General features: G+C 37.2%; 2 protein-coding genes across 2 annotated transcripts; both read left to right on the top strand.

The window, feature by feature from the left end:
- The first annotated feature begins 5,898 nt into the window (after nucleotides 1-5,898).
- Nucleotides 5,899-6,432, top strand: LOC140806614 (uncharacterized). Its single transcript, XM_073163172.1, has one exon. It carries the CDS (start codon nucleotides 5,899-5,901, stop codon nucleotides 6,430-6,432), a length of 534 nt encoding a protein of 177 aa, XP_073019273.1.
- A 561-nt stretch (nucleotides 6,433-6,993) lies between these two features.
- LOC140806613 (uncharacterized) lies at nucleotides 6,994-9,718 on the top strand. The gene is made up of 4 exons (XM_073163171.1): nucleotides 6,994-7,482; nucleotides 8,382-8,437; nucleotides 9,492-9,553; nucleotides 9,639-9,718. Exons 1-4 carry the CDS (start codon nucleotides 6,994-6,996, stop codon nucleotides 9,716-9,718), a joined length of 687 nt encoding a protein of 228 aa, XP_073019272.1.
- Nucleotides 9,719-20,852: the final 11,134 nt, after the last annotated feature.

Below are 20,852 nucleotides of genomic sequence, written 5' to 3'. Positions count from 1 at the left end.
GGAAAACAATTCAAGAAATAGACTTCTAGTCGTTCTTCTAGTTCCGGCAGTCAACATGGAGGTTCAGTTGGGTCACCAAGTGGAGTATTTTGTGATCGTTGTGGTGGTAAGCATTTCAATACTCAGTGTACGGGAGTTCTTGGATTTTGTAATATCTTTGGGCAAATTGGACATTATGCTAGAGTATGTCCGAATGCAGTAAGACAACAATTTCAGCAACCTCGGTTTGGTAAGGGTTTTAGAGGACAAGCAACTAGACCTTTTGTTCCGGCTCAGTCTTTTCACCAGTCTAGCTATCCTCAGCCTAGAGGTTCTGTTCAGCAACGTTTTCCAGGGCCACATGTGGGGACCCGGGCTCTAACTCAGTTCTTTTCGGGATTAATCAGATCATTGTTCAAAATACGGGTCAAAATTTTGCTTTTTAACATTAATTCTAATGCATACAATCTCAATCACAAAAGTGTTCTATATTTTATTTCAACAAACATAAATACATGTCTTATTCTAGTACATTTAAACAAACTAGTGTTTAATACAAACTACAATCTAAAAGTAGTACAAGTCTAGTAAAAGCCACTAGCAGTCTTCTGTGCCCGAAGTCACCACCCTATCTCGATCTCATCTCTGCCGTGACCCAGATCCTGCCCCACCTGTTGTTATGCACACATACAGACATAACAACAACCGGAAACTCCGGTGAGAACAAATCCCAGTATAAAACATGTATGCATGCATAAACAAAATATAAATCATGAAACAAATCATCATGAATAATATAAAAAGCAATAGGTTCCATAGTCTATGAAACCAAAGCAACATACGCATGCAATATCAATCAAATCATGTCTTGAATCAATTCGACTCTACTCTAGGGATCCCGGTGTGAATAAGACGTCACTGTCTGTTACCTACCCTCCCAATCGGGGTAACTGTACGTCTTATTCCTAGACTTCGGTCGTGTCTGTATCGAATGTCTACAATCGGATGAAGTCTGCTCCTATGAGTCGATACACCGAACGTCTAGTTTGACAAATCTGTCAATGACTCTCCTAACTCAATGCTTGAATATAAATCTATAGACAAAGCATGATCATATCAAGAGATTTGAATATAAATCTATAAACAAATCCAAATCATATCAAAGAGATAAACAATAAATCTAGTATGTGATTTTGTTGGGAAACTCAAATTGAATCTCATTTGAGTTGTGTCTTTCCCAAACAAAACATGAATTATACCTTTCGTCACAAAATCTGTGTCGTGGTTGAAGTCTCGAAGGCGAATATGTCAATATCGAATCTGAAATGGAAATGTTGATACATATTCTATCAATCTTTAATCTCAATCAACACATATCCAATTCAATACTTGACCTCGGTACCAGTTGACGGCATAACGACGTAATTTCTTAATACCGGTCAATCCAAATTCAATACAAATCCATATCAATTCTCAACAATAAATAATCAACATCATATATACATCATACTCTCAAAATCTGCATATTCTCAATCAAGATATGCTAAAATTCATAACAAATGCATACGGTACTATTTCTTCGATCCGATTGCGAATATAAAATCATCAACTTCACAAGAACCCATAATCTACTGTAATTCCCAATTTCCCCAATCACAACATCTCAAATCATACTGGAAATGAATAAAACTTACATCCTTAGGTAGCCCTTGAAGAGAGGAGCTCAAAACTGAAATTGGATTTAAGTTTGGATGGCTAAATCTTGCACAAACTCAATTAAAGGATGAAAATCAACTTTGAAGCTTTTCTGCTAATGTTTCGTTCCTCTGGCTGCTGAAATGGAACGAAAGAATGCTAACACCTCATATATATATCATGCATGTTGAGGTGCAAGTGTCTTATTTTTCAAGCACCACGTATGACCGCGGGTGCGGTGGCTTCAGCAGCGCGGGTGCGCTTAAGCTTTGGCAAGTCTTCCAAAAATTCATAAAAGTCGACCGCGGGTGCGGTCAGTTCTGCACCGCGGGTGCGGTGACCCTACTGTAAAAATGGCCAACTTTCTGCCCATGCACCGCGAGTGCGGTGTGCTTCTTAGTGCGGGTGCGGTGTCCCCTTTGCCTCACCTTCAAAATTTAGAATTAATTAACCGCAGGTGCGGTCTATGCCTAGGCGCGGGTGCGGTCTTCATTTCATGCCACCCTTCATAATCTCATTTGATCAATCTATAATCTAGGGCATTACACGACAGCAGGATCAAGTTCATGCTCTAACTCAGGATCAGGTTCAAGACGCACCAGGTGGAGTTATTGCAGGTATCTGTCTTATTTTTAATCATCCTGCTCGTATACTGATAAACACATGAGAATTTCATTCATTTGTATCTGCTATATTTGTTGATGAGCATGAGATTGCTACTACTCCGTTGATAGACACTGTGTCAGTCTCTACACCTGCCGGTGTGTGTTTGATGTCTCATGAGATAATTTTGAATTGTGTGATTACATTCGATGATAATATTATGATAACCAATCTAATCAAGCTAGATATGTCTGACTTTGAATGTATTATGGGAATGGATACTCTGTCAAATTATCGAGCTACCGTTGATTATTTCCATAGAGTTGTCAGATTCAGACCGTATTATGGCAGTAAATGGAATTTTTATGGTAGTGATTCACAATCACGTATTCCATTAGTGTCAACATGGAAATGTTTAGAATATTGTCAACATGCAATGAAGGATTTATGATCTATGAAGTTAATGTGACACATATAAAAAGATTTGAAGTTTTAGATATTCCTGTTGTCAAGGAATTCCCTGATGTATTTCCCGATGAGATTCCTGGATTTCTACCTCAGAGGGAGATCGATTTTTATCATTGACTTGGTGTCTGGGACAAATCCTATTTCTAGAGCACCATACCGTTTGGCTCCAGCGGAATTGAAAGAACTCAAAGAGCAATTACAGGACTTACTGGAAAAATGCTATATTGGACCAAGTATGTCACCTTGGGGAGCTCCGATATTGTTCGTAAAGAAGAAATATGGAACGATGAGAATGTGCATTGATTACAGGCAGTTGAACAAAGCCACTGTGAAGAATAAGTATCCTATGTCGCGTATCGATGACTTGTTCGATCAGTTGCAGGGTACATCAGTGTATTCAAATATCGATCTTCGTTCTGGATACCATCAGCTTAAAGTTCCGGAGGAAGATGTTCCGATGTAATGCCCAGGATTTTTATCTATTAATCTGTGATTATTGATTAATAATTTGACATGATTATAGACAGAAAGGATCGGACCGGGGAAAGACGAGAAAGGACACGAGTTATGTGCGAGGACAGTACACCTTGCGCATATGCGCGACCAGAAGGCGTGCATATGCGCGAGATGGGTAAAGGGCCTCGCGCATATGCGCGAAGTGAGTGCGCGCATATGCGCGAGCTGTGCGGAAGCCAAATGACAATTCTAGAGAACCTCACACATATGCGCGGGGATGGGGCGCGCATATGCGCGAGCAGCAGAGAAGAAAAATGTGGAGACCTGTGGGTCTCGCGCATTTGCGCCGAGGAGAGTCGCGCATATGCGCGAGACGTGCAAGAAGAAGAATGAGCCACTTGGTCCCTACATGCAATATATATATATATAACAAAGTTCATTTCCCCTTCAGAATTCCGAGAAAAGGTCGAGGAAGGTTACGGAAAAATCCTTACGCCTTTTTATATTTAGATTTGTGATTGTGAAAGATCCGTCCGTCACAATTGCAATCCGAATTCAGTACTGTGTTTCTATCGACGCATGCTACAACTGGACGTAAATTTTCTTAAGTTTTGATATGATTTGAAATTATGGTATTACCAGAATCAGATATGATTCATATATGGTGTTTCTGATATATTAAACATCGTATAATAGAAACCAGATTGAAGAACGGTTATCGTATGAAATTGTTATGAATTTCGGAGTTGATTTGATTGGGATTTGATATCAGATTTGGACTGTTATTGATTATGAGATATTGGAATTGATATTTGACTGATATTGTATTGGAAGGTCTATTGAGATTATGTCGTTATGCCGTTGAAACAGAATTTGATTGAGTTCTGAGTATATCCCGTATTGATTGAGTGGGGTATTGATATTATACTCCTTGATGTTGTCATTGCCAGATTTAGTATTGACAGATTTGAATCAGAGGCTTCGACAGAGCCAGATTGACAGAAAGAAAGGTATAAATCAATGTTGATTCGGGATTGCACAACTCGAATTAGATTTGACTTGAGTTTTCCTAAATCACATACTTTATTTTATTGCATTGATATCTGCAATTATGAAATTGATATGTGTGGTCTATTGATTGATATGCAAAGTATGTATTGAGTCATAGGCTGATTTGCTTAGTCTTTGGCTGATTTGCTAAGTCTTCGGCTGAGTCGCCAAGACATTGGAAGTTTGGTTTATGTCGATGTTGCTTAGGAATTGATTCATTCCTATCATCGAGATTCGATATATGAGACAATGTCCAGAAACCGGGATCCCTAGATTAGAGATGAGTCGAGTCTGAGATGACGAGTCACGAGTTGATCTACAATGTTATATCATTTCACGTTTTCATATTTTGATAAATGTTATTGATATGTGTTACATGCTTTATATTTGTTTATATGATTGCATGTATACATTATTTATACTGGGATGTATCTCTTACCGGAGTTATCCGGCTGTTTTTGTGTTTGTATGTGTGCATAACAACAGGTGGGACAGAATCGGGAACAAAAAGAGGATGAGAGATTAAAGATTAGCGTGGAGATCCGGACTTAGAAGTAAATTTGATCTGCAGAACTTGATGTAGTTGTGGAACATTAGATAAGATGAATGTCATTGTACAAGATTTGTACTTTAAGGTTGATATGTATATCAAACTGATTACATTACGTTTCCACACTTGTATTTTATAAAAAAAAATTTATGTCCCACATTACTTAATTGTTACATTTGAAATTAATAACGATTAAGAAATGAATTAGGTTCGGGTCCCCACATCCGATGACAGCATTTCGAACCCGTTCTGGACATTATGAATTTCTAGTTATGCCTTTTGGATTGACTAATGCTCCAGCGGCTTTTATGGATTTGATGAGTCATGTTTTTCGAGAATTTATAGACATATTTGTTATTGTCTTCATAGATGACATTCTGATTTATTCAAAAAGCAAAGAAGGAGCATCGAGAACATTTAAGGTTAGTCTTCCAGACACTCAGAGCAACGCAATTGTATGCAAAATTTTCTAAATGTGAATTCTGGCTCGACAGAGTAGTATTTCTGGGTCATGTTATATCAGCTCAAGGAGTATCAGTAGATCCCAGTAAAGTGGAAGTTGTTATCAATTGGCTAACACCGACGAATATTTCTAATATTCGCAGTTTCTTGGGATTTACATGATATTATCGGCGTTTTATTGAAGGATTTTCTATTATAGCAAGGCCTATGACCCAATTAACGCAAAAATATCGATGTTTTGTGTGGACTAGTGAATGTGAGTCAAGTTTTCAGACTTTGAAGGAAAAGTTGACAACAGCTCCAGTGCTTGCTTTGCCATCAAACTCAGGTGGATATGTTGTTTGTTCAGACGCATCTCTAAATGGACTTGGTTGTGTTCTAATGCAAAATGAGCGAGTCTCGTCAATCGAAGCCGCATGAGACCCGATATCCATTCCATGACTTAGAGTTGGCCGCCATTATGTTTGCATTGAAGTTATGGCATCATTATCTGTACGGTGAGCAGTTTGAGATTTATTCATATCATAAGAGTCTTAAATATCTTTTCTCACAGCTTGACTTGAATATGAGACATCGTCGATGGATGGAATTTCTTAAATACTTTGATTGTTGAGATTCAATATCAAACAGGTCGAATGAATCTTGTTGCAGATGCCCTCAGCAGGAAAGTTCAGAATGCTATACTGACATCTTTGACTATCTCTAAAGTTCACGAGCACTTGGGAACTTCAGGATGGACTTATCAGATCACAGGTGACTACTTTAAAGTTTCATCTATTCAAGTTGAGCAACAGATTTTATCCAGCATCAAAGCAGCACAGAGGACCAATCTGCACATTCATAGATTAAAAGAATTGTCTCGAATAGGTCAAACAGAAAAGTTTAGTGTTGCCTCAGATGGTAGTCTGAGCATTAATGGTAGACTTGTGGTTCCTAATTTGATAGATTTAAAAGAAGCTATACTACGGGAAGCACATTGTAGTCAGCATAGTATTCATCCAGGAATTCGAAAGATGTATCATACCTTGAGAACTCGTTATTGGTGGGATGGTATGAAGAAAGATATTTCTCATTTTGTGGCTAAATGTTTAACGTGTCAACAAGTTAAAGATGAGAGAATGAGACCTGGTGGAATGTTACATAGTATTGAAGTGCTGCAGTGGAACTGAGAGCACATTGCTATGGATTTTGTGACACATTTACCTCGTTCTAATCGTGGTTGTGATGCGATTTGGGTGGTTATTGATATATTGTCTAAATCAGCTCATTTTTCCGTATGATCGTACTTGTACTTATATGAAAAAATGGCGAAATTGTACATTAATCATATAGTAAGATTGCATGGTGTGCCAGTAACCATAGTATCCGATCGTGATCCAAGGTTTGCTTCGAATTTTTGGGGAATTTTACAATCAGCTTTGGGTTAAAATTTGGCTATGAGCACTGCCTATCACCCACAAATAGATGGTCAATTAGAAAGAACCATTCAAATCTTGAAGACGGGTTACAAGCAATAGTGGTGGATTTCAAAGGTGGTTGATAAGAATCATTATCTTTGGTTGAATTCTCTTACAATAATAGTTTTCAGGCAACAATCGGTATGCCACCATTTGAAGCTTTGTGGAAAAAAGTGTAGATCGTCGATATGTTGGGAAGATGTAGGAGAAAGACAGATGTCAAAGCCATAATTTTTTCAAGAAATGAAAGATAAAGTTGAATTGATCCGGAAAATGATGAAAGCAGCCCAGGATCGTCAAGCCAGTTATGCTAATAAAAGGCGTAGACCTTTAGAGTTCCAAGTGGGCGATTATGTTTTCTTGAAATTATCACCATTTTGGAGTACTATGAGATTTGGACATAAATGGAAGTTAGCTCCGCGTTATAGTAGTTTGTATGTGATTGTTGAGAGGATTGGTACGTTGGCTTATCGTTTAGACTTGCCGCCGAGTTTTTATTTGATACATAATGTGTTTCATGTAACTATGTTGCGGAAGTATGAGACATATCCGTCTCATATCTTGAATTTCGAGGATGTAGAGTTGGACAGTTCTCTTAGCTATGTTGAACATCCAGTGAAAATTTTGGACCGCAAGGAAAAACAACTCAAGAGCAAGACGATTCCATTGGTTTTGGTACAATGGAGTAGAAATGGAAGACAAGAATTTACATGGGAATTAGAGGCAAATATGCGACAAGAATGGCCTCATTTATTTAAGAATGTAATGAATTACGCGATATATTCTAAATTTCCTATGTATTATCAGTCGTAATGTTTTGGATATCAGTGTTGTGTCTGTTAGATTTCGAGGACGAATCTTTTATTAGTGAGAGAGATTGTGAGGCCCAATAAGTATGTATAGGCCCAACCTATTTCTATTTAATTACTTAAACCCATTTGTTAGAAGCAATATAGGAGATCGCTCAATCCGGTAAGGAAGCTCATCCTCTGCCTTGCATCCCTTCGTTCTCTCCTTTTTCTGCAGCAAGCGTGCAACGCCCCAAGTGAAATAGCCAAGCCTGGTGAACGGTACGGTTTAAGATTTTGTATGATTTTGACTATTTGGTTGAGTTTAAGTATAGTTTTGTTGTTAAGAGTTGTGATTTATGGTTTATAGTATTGTTGTTATTAGATGTTGTGTAGCGGTGTTGTAGCGTCGTGGTGGTTTAATTCATGGGAATTCGTATGTTGAGCCGATTGGTATGAGGTCAATTGGCATGGTTAGATATGATTTAGAGGTTCAACTTTCATGTTGAGAGTGTTGCCGAATTATGAAGAGAAGTGGTATTGCGATTCGATTTTTGTTGCATAGAGTTTGTAGTTTGCTCCAGGTGACAGTGCACCCGCGCTCAAGAGAAGACCGCACCCGCGGTCCATTTAGGAGCGCACCCGCGGTCGTCATTTTGGGATTTTCGGATTAGTTGCGGAGAGTTTAGCGCACCCGCGGTCGGAGAGGCAGCGCACCCGCGGTCTGTGAACAGTAGAAGCGTGTTTTTCAATTTTAAGTGATTATAAGGCATGAGTTGGCTCATTTCTGTCATTTCTTTCCCCTTCTACTCGATTCTTCTCTTCAAGGGAGAGCTAGGGTTCCATTCTTTTCATTCCTATCTTTGATTCAAGGTTCTTGTTGGGTATTTGAAGTGGGATAAAGATTATTTTGGGTTCAAGGAGCTAAGGTAAGCTTATGGGTTTGTTTATTTCTTGGTTTTGGTGTTGGGAGAAGTATTGGGTTTGTGGTTTGTGTCGGTTTTATGGATTAATTGATATGGGTTTATGATTATTGAGATGTTGATGGTACAATTTATGGTTTATTGTTGTAGGAATTCAACCAAGAGTATAGAATCAAGGTTTCTATTGGTTGTAAGTGGAATTTCATTCCTTGTGCTCACATGATATTATATGTACGGTGTTTCAATGGTTTTAATGTGATGTTCCCTTCATTTGATTCATGTTATGTATTGATACACTTTGTTGTATATTATGGAGGTATTTTATGTTTCAATTGTGAAAAAGGGAGTACAAGAGAAAAGAGTCTTCAAAGTATTTGATTTAATGCCAAAGAGAGAGTTTAAATGATTTATTGGATTGATAGATACATAGTCAGAGATTGCCTGCAATTAATTGATCAACGACCATAGGCTTATATCCCTCAGAGTTATCGATGTATATCGATGGGATATAGGTACAGAGACAGAGATACTATATATATATCAATCCAACAGAGAAAAGAGAAATACCATCTTATTGTTATATTATGCTATGTTATTCATGTTTCAAGAGTTGATGGTATTTAATGATTTCAAAGCCATGTTTTATAGAGTATGATATATATATCCATTTCTATGTAAGAGTTCCATTTGCTGAGTTTTATATTCATTTCAGTTATTTCATGTGATGCAGATAAGAGTGACGGGCCGAGACGTTGATTGTGGGCCGGAGTCATATGCATAAGAGAAGCAAGGAAGAAGGCTATTTTGCTAAATTTTTGACATGATCACAAAAATGATATTTCGTATTTTTGTTGTATCATTTGATTGATCATGTATATACTTTTGATTATACATTGACATGTATTTTAAATCCTTCTTTCTTTTTAGAAAATTTTAAATTTCGCTGTTATTTTATTACAACCGGTCAGAGGCGTTACACCCAGCGGCCAGATTTTTAGTGCAGTATCTTAGCAATCTTCTTCCTCCATTCTATTAAACTTTTCTTGACATGAATCGGAAGGTTACGAGCTCGATTGGCCCTGTTTCCAGCAACTGTTCGTGTGCGCTTTGATCCGAATTTAGGTAAGGATTTGATTTCGATTCTTGGTTGTTATTGGTGGATTAGTTTGTGAAAGTGAAGTATTAAGCTTTTCCCCTATATTTCCAGTTACTTTTCAGCTAGGTTTCCGGCGTGTGAATAGTTTTTTCGGCGAGCCACCTTCGCAAGATCACCGTTGTGCGTTTTAGCCTTGATTTTTGAGGTATTAAGCTTGAAATTTCAGATTCTAAACTGGTTTTGTTGGCTGCCCGAAAATCAAATTTTAACCGCTTCGAATTAAATTGTTCTATTCAGTTGAAATGCATTATATTGAAGTGTATAACGAATTTATACTGTAGGTTTTACCATTGGAGGAGTTCATCCGATAGTCCTTAAAAAATTACTGTGGTATTGTAAGTTGTAGTTGAGGTACGTTCAAACCTATATCATTATGACGCTTATATTGGCGTGTAAGAATTTTCGTTGAATGTTGTTTGCTATTATGTGCATTGAATGTTTATTCTGTTGAAGTCATGCATTAATTGTGTTGGCATAACATATTGAGCCTTGACTCATTTGACGGCGATTTATGTTGATTCTGTTGAGATATATTGAGTCATCAGAGGGACGAGTGGGTTAGGATTAGCCACATTCTCATATGACAGCTAGGGACGAGGTACTTAGATACTCGCATTCCCGATGCTATGTGCATGAACGAGCGGCGATTTGATGCTGCATTCCTAGCACGGGTGGCCACTGTTACTGTTGATGATGTTATTCGTTTGGACTCCATTTGGTATCCATTATTCCATTGTTATCATTCATGCATCGCATGTCATTTCATTTACTTGGTATTATTACATGTCTTTTATATACGCCGTGATTTTATTGGTTTGTCGTACTGGGGTCCGACCCATGTTTTCTTTTTATGTCGTGGTTGTTTTTGATGCCATAGCATGTCATTCCAGGTGATTTGACGCGTCTGGTGGAGTGTCGGCGAGTGGTACCTAGTAATCATTTGGTTTGTGTCAGAGTTCCCAGATATCTATTTATACTGGTTTGATACATTGCCAGGGAGATGCTCTGTGTAGCTGTATGGTGTTGTTTTTATGTTGTTTTGGATTTTATTTGTGGTATGTTGTGTCTAGTCCTGGCCAGTGCGGCTGTAGGATATTTGTTTGGTTGATTGTGAACTTGATGTTATTTTCGATCGTATAATGATGTTGTTGTATTTTGAAATTTTTGGGATGTCCTACTTACAGGAAGGTCATGCCGAAATTTCTGTAGGCCCAAATGAACATTTTAAACTCGTTTTCGCTGTTTACACCAATTAATCCTTATTATTTGGTAATTAAATATAATTAAGAGCACGGGCCCTCACAATATATTATTAGTTCATATCATATAATTACATATGATACAATATCCACTTATATATATAACATATATCATGTTAGTTCAATTCGATCATATATTTTAATTACATAAGATATGATATGGTAATTATATATTATACAATATCACTTATTTATCATAATATATATCATGTTATTTCAATTTGATCATATCTTATAATTATGTAGGATCGGTTGAATGTTTAGAAAAGTGGTGTTGAATAAACACTGGACATAATATGTAAGTTTCTTTGATTAGTTTAGATGGGTTGTCAACTAAACTGAATATTCTCGAGTATCTATGATAGTTTGCTAACGTATAAGTATGGAAAGAAATTAGAATGATATATTAGAACAAATCACGGGATGAATGGGAAGGGGTAAATTGAAGTTAAAAAAAAATATATTTACGGATGTTCAGAGAACTGAAGCTCTTACGTCACCCCTTCTTCCTCTAAGAAGGTCCATACTAGAAGACTTTGGATAGTACAAGTAGTTTGCAAGATCCCAATTCAGTTTGATCTTAAATACTGCCAAACTGAAACTCCTAGTATCTCATTTGATTAATAGACAGACTGCAAACTTTTATACAGATATAATGCACAATGATAATATCTAAACACAAATTATTCTTAAATGATCAGATAAAATTCTTTTAAGATGTGCTGAAATGATTCAGTTTCACTCACGTATATGAAGGGTTTTGGAAGACTTAATCTTATTAGTGAATGATCGATCCTTTCTTTAATTCAACTTCTTCTCTATTTATACTATCAGAAATAGATCCATTCAATCAGAAGTATGTGTTGGCTTGTTTTTAATCCATGTCAAAGCTTTTCTGACAGTTCTTACAATGTTGTGATAAGTCTTGACTCGTACACTATTTCGATCAGTTTGTTCAGATTGCTTGATGTGGACATCAGTATAGTGTTCTGACGTAGACTGATTCTGGGTAAGCTGAGGTTTGGTAAACTCAAATCCTTTAGATTTATTTATTCAGTTTAGAAGCATATTAGTTTTGTTCAGTTTCTCCTAAATTAGTTTTGTCTTAATATTATTTGTTAACCACAAAACTATACCAAATTCTTGATCCAACAATTTCTCCATTTTTAGTGTTTGAAAAAATAATGAAAAAACTCCAATGTAGACAACTGAAACTGAGAAGCAACTAATGAAAATTTATTATCCAAAATTGATGCAAAAAAATTATTCTTGTTCTACATTTCTGTTCTCGGGTACTGATCCAGATTGTTCTGGTTCTTCCCTCTTTCTTTCAACACCAGGAGTAGCCACATACCGTCGTAGAATATGCACAACTGAAGCCATATGGGCTGACATATTGTCGATCTTAGAGGAAAACTAGGTATGAACTGAATCTATTCTGGAAGATACTGACATATTGTCAATCTTAGAGGAAAGCTGGGTATGAACTCAATCGAATTTGGAAGATAGGTTGGTGTGAACCAAATCTATTTTATGTGAAAGTGCATCATGAGAACTGATAATTGAGAAGTTGAGGTACAGTTCTTTCTCATGAAGTCCAGCTCAATGAACAGAGAGTGGACATCTTTGGATAAATTCTTGAAATCCTTGACCAATTTGTCTTTTAGATTTTCAATGTTAGTATCAGTCAATTTTTGACCAGTCTTGACTTGAGAAAGAAGATTAGATATGCTAGTGAGATTCGTAAGAATGTCGTCCATTTGAAACTCTTCTCTTATCTCCATATCTGGTGATTCAGCAGGAATGTGTTCTTTGGGCGTAGAAAATATGATCAACTGGTTGCTTGGTTCATCAATGTCCAATGATTCAACCAGAGCATGTCCTCTCTCGGGCACTATAGAAACTAAAGGAACTTCTGTACTAGTTGAATCTTTGTTAACTGAAGATATTGGAGCAACATGAGGAATTAGAGATTCAGCCATAAAAATGTATCTGAAATCACGACACTGGTAGTGGGAGCTGATTCTTCTATAACTGCTTCTTTGGATGTTGTCTTATCCTCATCACAACACCAGTGTCTTATCCCCATCTGATCAACATCAATCAATGGGGCTTCTGCAACTATGTCAGTTGACACTGGCGTGTCTGAAAGTAGTTTGATTGAGAATTCAGCTGAGATAGCATCTTTGTCAGTTGAGCTGGATGAAGGGGCTAAGGAGCTTTTTGCTGCTGCTGGTTGGTCCAGAGCCAGTCCCAATGATTTCTTGGAGGATTTGATGCTCTTGGTGTCAACTGGAATGAACAGCTTTTGGTCCATTTCCTAGAATTTGACATGCATTTGAAGATAGCTCAAATCTACATCCAGCTGAGTGAATGTGGCCCTATCATCGTGAGCAGATGGGCAAGTGGGATCATAATTCTTCTTCGGTTCCTCACAAATCATAGTCAGTTTCTTGATGCGCATGAGGTTGAATAAGTAGTCTCGTTTTTCCATAGCATGCATGACTGAGACGGCTTTCACGGCTTTCATGACCATCTTCTCAAAAGCAATAAATTTCTTTAGTGTCTTTATTATTCAGTTTTCTGGCAGGAGTGACTGTCCTGAACTGATACCATTCATCATAAAACTCAGCCTTGCTTTCAGCGTATTCATTTGTCTCATCTATTAAGAGGTCAATTTGAGTATGGTCAGCAGATTGAGGCAACAACTGTTCAGCTTCTTCTATTTTTTCTTTCCCTTTCCCTTCAGGTTGTTTGGATGTGTAAGAAAAAGCTATCTCAGATCATGTACTTTCGATTTTATGTATAATTAACTATTCCTTTGGGTCTAGCTACTATTAGAATGGTAGGTGGAGAAACTGCTTGAAGAGGAGCAACCAATCCAACCAATTTCAGCTTTTCTTTGGGCGGACTAGAAGCGCATTTGACAGTTGGTTCAGCAGCATTAGTCTGAGACTCAGTCAAGCTCTTCGGTGGCATCTCTTTTTCAGTATGTACTAAGACCAGTTTACCAGGTGAAGAAATTCGTTTGGTCTTTGTGGTTCTGGCTTTCTTGATAACTGAAGGAGGTGTAATATTGGTATCACTCTGAGGAATGATCAGTTTCCTCTTGGGCTTGGGATTAGCAATCTTAGACCGACCAGCTTTGGCTGTGGAATCAGCTGGTTTGGATGATGTTTTCAATTCCTTCTTCACTTCGACCAGTTTGGCAGTAAGATCCTTGGGCCTGAGAGTGAATATTGAAGACACATCCAGTAGTCTTGTTTTGTGAAGGGTCTGTGATTCACTTAGAATCACACCTGTTTCTTCAAGGAGATAGCTGATAGGAATAATGAATCCAAAATATTGCTCGGTCAACTGAACCACTGCTTTCAAAATAGTGAAGAGAACCGAAGACAAGTTTACTTGAATCCCTTTAATAATGATAGTCATAACCTGAAATTTTTCCAAAATAATGTAGCAAAGGATCCAGCCTTGGCCAATAGCAACTTGGCCACAATGTTACACATAATTCGATACTCCAGCTTCATTTCCTTTTTGGGAGCAGAAGTTTAGATGGCTTTCCCAGAGGCAATGCAGATGATCGGCATCTCTTCAATATCACCAGCCTCAATCGAAGAGAAATTGGTTAAATCTTCTGAGAGCAATTGAAGGAACTACCGAAGAAACCCTCATCGATTATGATTTCATTCCCGCCTATAATGAAACGTCCACTACTCGTTTTCTTAAAAAATACTACAAATATTTTTTTTAACTTCTCACAATTCTTTCCTCTTAGTAATCGGTTGAACTACTTAAATAAATATATAAAATATTTGAACCATTTTAAAATAAACAACCAATTCATATTTGAAAATCAAAGGAAACAGTTTAAATCATAAAATCGTCAAACGTCTGCAAATCCTAGCTTAACAATATTGCTAAAACTAAGACCCTCTCAAAAACCACTCAAAAGCGTAATAAAAGTCGTAAAAATATATTTAACATAAATAAAATCATAATCTAGTGCAGAAAACTAACTCTGGTCATCGGGTCATGTGCACCTTCAGTTCAATCAGATCATCCATCAAGACCTCCCCTACCCTCAACATCAAACTCACCTGCATCGATCACCCCTAGTGAGTCTAAAGACTCAACATACCATATCTTGATAACAAATAATATGTATACAGATCACAGGCAACGGTGAAAACACTTTTACTTAAAATAACGTTTTCATGATCATGTAAAAACATAAACATTTTCATAATCCTCCTAATCTTTAACATATTCATATCATCATAAACGTATTCGTATCATCATCAACATATTTATATCCATCATAAACATATTCATATTCATATTAGTATTCGTTGAATTCAGATCGTTGATTGTGACTTTCGTATTCGTATTGGGACGATGGATCCATCTACATGTAACCACAGTACTAGGCGATGGGGACATCAGCGACACTCTCACCCGTCAACTGAGCCTTGGCATTACGTATTAACATATCATGTAATTGGAAATACGATCGTCGGGCTCCCTCTAGGGCCTTCTACCGTAAACAGGCTCCCTCCGGCGCCTTTTCCCTCACGATATCTCCATTTGTATCATCGTATTAGTCACAATCTATTCACATCCTTCAATATTTCGTATTCTCATCACTTTAAAAAAATCATGCATATTAATATCAATTTTATTTTAAACCAAACATGCAACATATCTTTTAAATGTCCATATTAAATCATAAAAATCCATAAACATTTAAATAAAAATTTTAATATATAAAACGACAATCAGAGCACTGTCATGACGTTTACCATTTTCTAGGTGTAAAATTACTGTTTTGCCCCTAGACGTAAAAATTCTCGCTTTTTTATTTTTCTCACTATTATTGACATGGCTTCTCCCAAATAATTATTTAAGCTTAAATATAATTTTCCATAATTCTATTAAGCTTAAATCTAGGTGTTTCAATTAATTCTTTAATTAACGTTTCGTGAGGCGATTAAATCCCGAATAAATCCAAAACATAATATTTTGATTCCAAAATTTAACCATAAACTTTTTATTACCTAAACTACCCATTCAAATCGTGAACCACCCCCGTGGACCCATGGTTCGACTTTCGTATTTATTTTAGACTTTTGACACCTATTCGAAACTACCGAGCCATCTCCTAATTTATTCGAGCCGTGCCCGAGCCACCTTGAGCCAAAGGGACCCTACTGACCATCCCTAGCCAAAGGACCAGCCCTTAACCACTCAAAAAACCTCCTGCCCGAATGCACCAGAACCCACGGCCATCTCCTTTTATTTGTTGGGGTCCTTATCAATCTAGGACTCCTCTAGCTTATTAACACTCGGTCACCCACCCAGCTTACCATCATTGGACCACGCTCCACCCTAGCCTAGGCCAGCACCAAGCCATTAAACCACGCACAAGGCCGTGCGACCAGCCCCCACGCCAGCCGCGAACCAGCGCGCAATTCTCCTTCAACAGCTGTGGCCGCCTTCATCACGAGCCACCGCTGCACCAACCCAAGCTCCACCCCCTAGCCACCTTCCTTGGACCATGCCCAGCCCCGACCAAGCCCAGCCCGAGCCCCTGAACTGCGCTGCAACCCTGCACAGAAATAAGAGCTGCGCACGCCCCTTCCTTAAGCTTATGGACTCCTTATTGCGTTGGGGTTCCTACTTGAGCCACCACCGAGCCCAAGTCCTCCTGACCCTAACTAGAACACCCTAAGCCTTCGCCCGAACCACCTAGCCAGGCCCCTCCCAAGCCTACCTGCTGCAACCTCTCGGCCGCACCAATACATGCACGGGGATAGTCCTTTCACGCAAGGACTCTTCCCCAGCACATGACTCGAGCCCTAGCCCTCCCAAGACTCTGTCTAGGACCTAACCATGACCACTAAGAGCCCTACTCGAGACCTGGTCGAGCCCCATGTCCCCATGCATAAAAACCGAACCCTTGACCAACAAACACGTGAATAATGGTTCCAGCTAATAACAATTTGTGTGCAGCCTGTTTGCATGAATTAAGACTCCTTAAACTCGTGTAGAACAACCCTTAAACATTCCCTAATCATGGCAGCCCCTTATTGCACATATACATCAAGTTTTTGGATCAAAACATGCTTCAAAATTTCACGTGTTGTGCAAAAACGAAAATAAATAGAAAGTGTATCTTGTTTTTCATATCATTCATAAATAAATTCATATTATAGTGTGATGATGAGTAAAGGGAAGAATATTGCTTGCATTTGGATTTTTAACGCACGATTAAACGCACGATTAAACGATTAAACTTACTCCTTTGAAAAAATATGTGTGTGTCGTGAATTTGGAAGAAGTAGTCTTGTGATTTGTTGGAGGAAGGGGCGTGTGAGGTGTGATGATAAGTTGTACGTTTTGGTGCTTAAATATTTAATTACAACACTTACTAATAGCTTGGGCCCATTAACAAAGTTAATTAGGCCCATTAAGCCCATTAGTGCATGTTTAAAATATTTTGAGTAGAAAAGTTTGTGAATTTATTAGTCTGGTTGTCAAAACGTTCGTATTTTTGTTGAAAATCCAACAACAATAAAATTTACGTCCCGACGTATAAAATCACCTCAAAACTCCTTATTTTCAAAAATAAGAAAAAGCATCACCCTTATTTTAAATAATTAAAAACAATTATTTAATAAAAATATTTTTCTATTTTTCAGCCTTTGGTCTTCGTTTCTCGATCGTAACTCGAATAACATTTAAAAATACATTTTAATGCAACCAAATAGAAAACTACTTAAAAATCATATAAACATGTCAACATAATCAATTTAGCAATTAAAATATTTAATTAAAATACAAAAGAAATTTAATAACTTGCATGCATGTCGTACACGTGGACCTTTTATTTTTCGGGACGTTACAGATAATGAATGTAGGGATGGCAATGTGTATGGTATGTGTCGGATTTCATACATCCATCTTCATACCCATTTATTAAATTCATCCCCATACCCATCGGGTATTGAATTTCACCCACATCCTCATACTCATTGGATTATAGGATACTCATACTCTACCCAAATACCCTATTATCATATACAATTGAATTTTTTCAAATTTAAATTGTTTCAATGAAGTTATGAATATTTAAAAAATTATTTAAATGAACAATATGAAAAATTATTAATCATAAAAATTTTCAAAATTAACTTTATAGAAAAAATAACAAAATATTAAAAATAGTTTATATTAGTTAAATAAAAGTACGCAATTCAACAAAAATAAAAAAAAATTCTATTTTTGAAGTCAAACATGAAATAAACTTACCAATGGAGAAGATGAAAAATTGAATGAAAAATAAAAGAGCGGTAAAATCTTGAAACGTAAAGGTGAAAGCGAAAGGGGAGAGAAAAGAAAAAGTATCGATTTACTTGAATTTGAGAAGATGAATCTTTAATATAAATAAATATAATTACTATATATGTATGATATACTTGGATTTGAGAAGATGATCTTTAATATAAATAAATATAATTACTATATATATACATATATATATATTTAATTTAAACGGGTATCCGGGTCGGGTGGGCCGGATTATATCAAACTCGCCTCTATACCCAAACCCGAAAATCCCCATACTCGATTACCAAATTATTTAATCGGGTCCAAAAATCCCTCCATACCCTCTTCTATTCGGGTCGGGTATCGGATCCTCCAACGGGTTCGGAGGAAATTGTCATCCCTAAATGAATGTAAGCTCCCATGTAGCGGTTGCGACTCTTCTTTCGAGAATTTTGAGAAGCTCAGGAACATAAATGTTCAGAGACAGACCCATAAATGATTTGAACCCTGACGATTTGACTGCTTTGAAAACATCTGTGAAAGAAGCATCTCCCATGTCGTAGATATAGGCGAAATCCACTGCAACAACATTCATGATGTAAGGAGGTGTTGAGATTGTTGCCATTTGAAAATTCTTTTGAAAGTTGTTGAGAAATTGAGAACAAAATTGCGATTGAAAGCAGAAGAATTTAGAGAGATTTGCATAAATTCAATACTAAATGTAAAGAATGTAAAGGGTCTAGACTAAGTATATGTACGGTGGCTTTTCAATTTCTTTTGACACATGGCAAGAGTTAATTTTGAAATAAATCGGTCAAAAGCCAACGAATATTTATAAGGAACTAAACTAAATTAAGAATTCAGTCGACTAAATGAAAAGGTCAATTATTCCGAGAACACATTGCCTCAGTCTAGTTGGTAAACTAAACTGACATTTAGTTGAGTTCGAGGATAATTGATTTCTATCTTATCAACCGATGTTCAGTAATCTAAAATGCCCCCCCAAATAAGATATTATGATAAATGAATGAGTCCTAAGATATTTATGAAGAAAGAAAACTTAGTCTCAGGGAGAAGTTTGGTGAAAATATCCACCGCTTGTTGTTCAGTTAAGACATATTCCAGCCTTATATCCTACTTCAATGCATGATCTATGATGAAATGATGTCTGACATTTATATATTTGGTCCTGAATGTAAAATTGGATTGTAGATTTGAAGGATCGAGTGCGCTAGTGCCTTCGAAGGAATTTCGAACACTATATTCTCCAATGAGCTGCAATAGCTCGTGTTCTAAGAATATTAATACCGATGAATTAAATCGAGTTTGGTTAAAACCAAGTGGAAGAAACTTGAGTAATCCTTCGTGAAGAAAACTGTTATATTAAAAAATATTTTAACTTATGTAAACTGAATAATCAAAAAAAGGTAGATTGGTTCTTGCATTCATCCGTTCAGTTATTGTGACAACTGAACTGACAGATACTCCAACTGATCCAAACAGTAACAATAGTTAATCAGTTAAATACACAAAATATGTTTATGCATGTTTGGAGAATTCAACTGCTCCTACGTCACCCCTTCTACTTCCTCGGGTAGGATCCACTAGAAGACTTTGATTTATACAACTATTTGTACAAACCCACTCAGCTAGGACTTACGCTACTGCTTAAACTAAACTCCTAGCTACGACTGAAGGCAACACCTTCCAGCAACACTTCTTTAACGTCTATGTGTCAAAGACTACATACACACGTTTAACGTCTTTGTGCAAGACTGTATTTGAGTGGTTGAGAGAGTTTGTGTGTGAGAACTGAACAAAGATGTTCTCACACACTGAGGGAAATAAGCTTCTAGAATAAGCAGATAACATGTTAAAGTGTCCCTCTTGAGTGAATGCTTCTGAAAGCGGATGTGCAATGTGCTTGCTCTTTCTTTTCTCTCGTATTTGTGTTTTTGCTTCTCTTCTCTATCTCTGCTTATTAAGTCTTCATTGATCTTCTCTTTATATATGCGGAAAAACTGAACGTACAGTGAGCCTCATTTATTATATCCGTTGCATCTTGAATTCGTTTCTTGGGCTTTGTGTCTCGACTTTCCGACTGCCCTTCTGAAACATTTTGTCTTTAATGCTCTGATGCAACGTCCATTGTTGTCCTTTGACTGGACAATGGCTTTGTACTTTCACGCACAACTGGAATCCACTGAAAGAGTTTGTTTTCATCTACAACTGAAAGATTTTGACTGAAGCTTCGAACTAGTCAGCTGAACTGATCTTCAGTTGGACTGGTGAAATCGGTTGACTCGTCAGTTGAACTGATTTCACTCTTGTTCAGTTAAACTGATCAGCTGAGTTTATTCATCAGTTGAACACTCCTTTGGCTGGCCATGCTTATGAGATTCTCCTGATGAACCACCTATTAACTAGACAATCAGCTGGACTGCTCAATTGATGTCACAGTTAGACTGATTCAGTTTGTGCGATCAGTTAGGTCTTCACTCTTCAGCTTGCGATGTAAACAACTCGTGAATGATCCTAGCTACTACACACTAAGGTAGATTATTAGTAACACAAATTAACAAGTTTAGTTATAATCAAAATCAAGATTGCGAACTTGAAAAGTTCCAATATAGATGATTGCTATGATAATTGTATTATCACAGAAGATTAGAGATTC

Source organism: Primulina eburnea, chromosome 12, assembly GCF_022965805.1.
Source record: "Primulina eburnea isolate SZY01 chromosome 12, ASM2296580v1, whole genome shotgun sequence".
Classification (NCBI taxonomy): domain Eukaryota; kingdom Viridiplantae; phylum Streptophyta; class Magnoliopsida; order Lamiales; family Gesneriaceae; genus Primulina; species Primulina eburnea.
The sequence above is the reverse complement of the archived record's forward strand: the minus strand, read 5'-3'. Positions and strand labels throughout refer to the sequence as shown.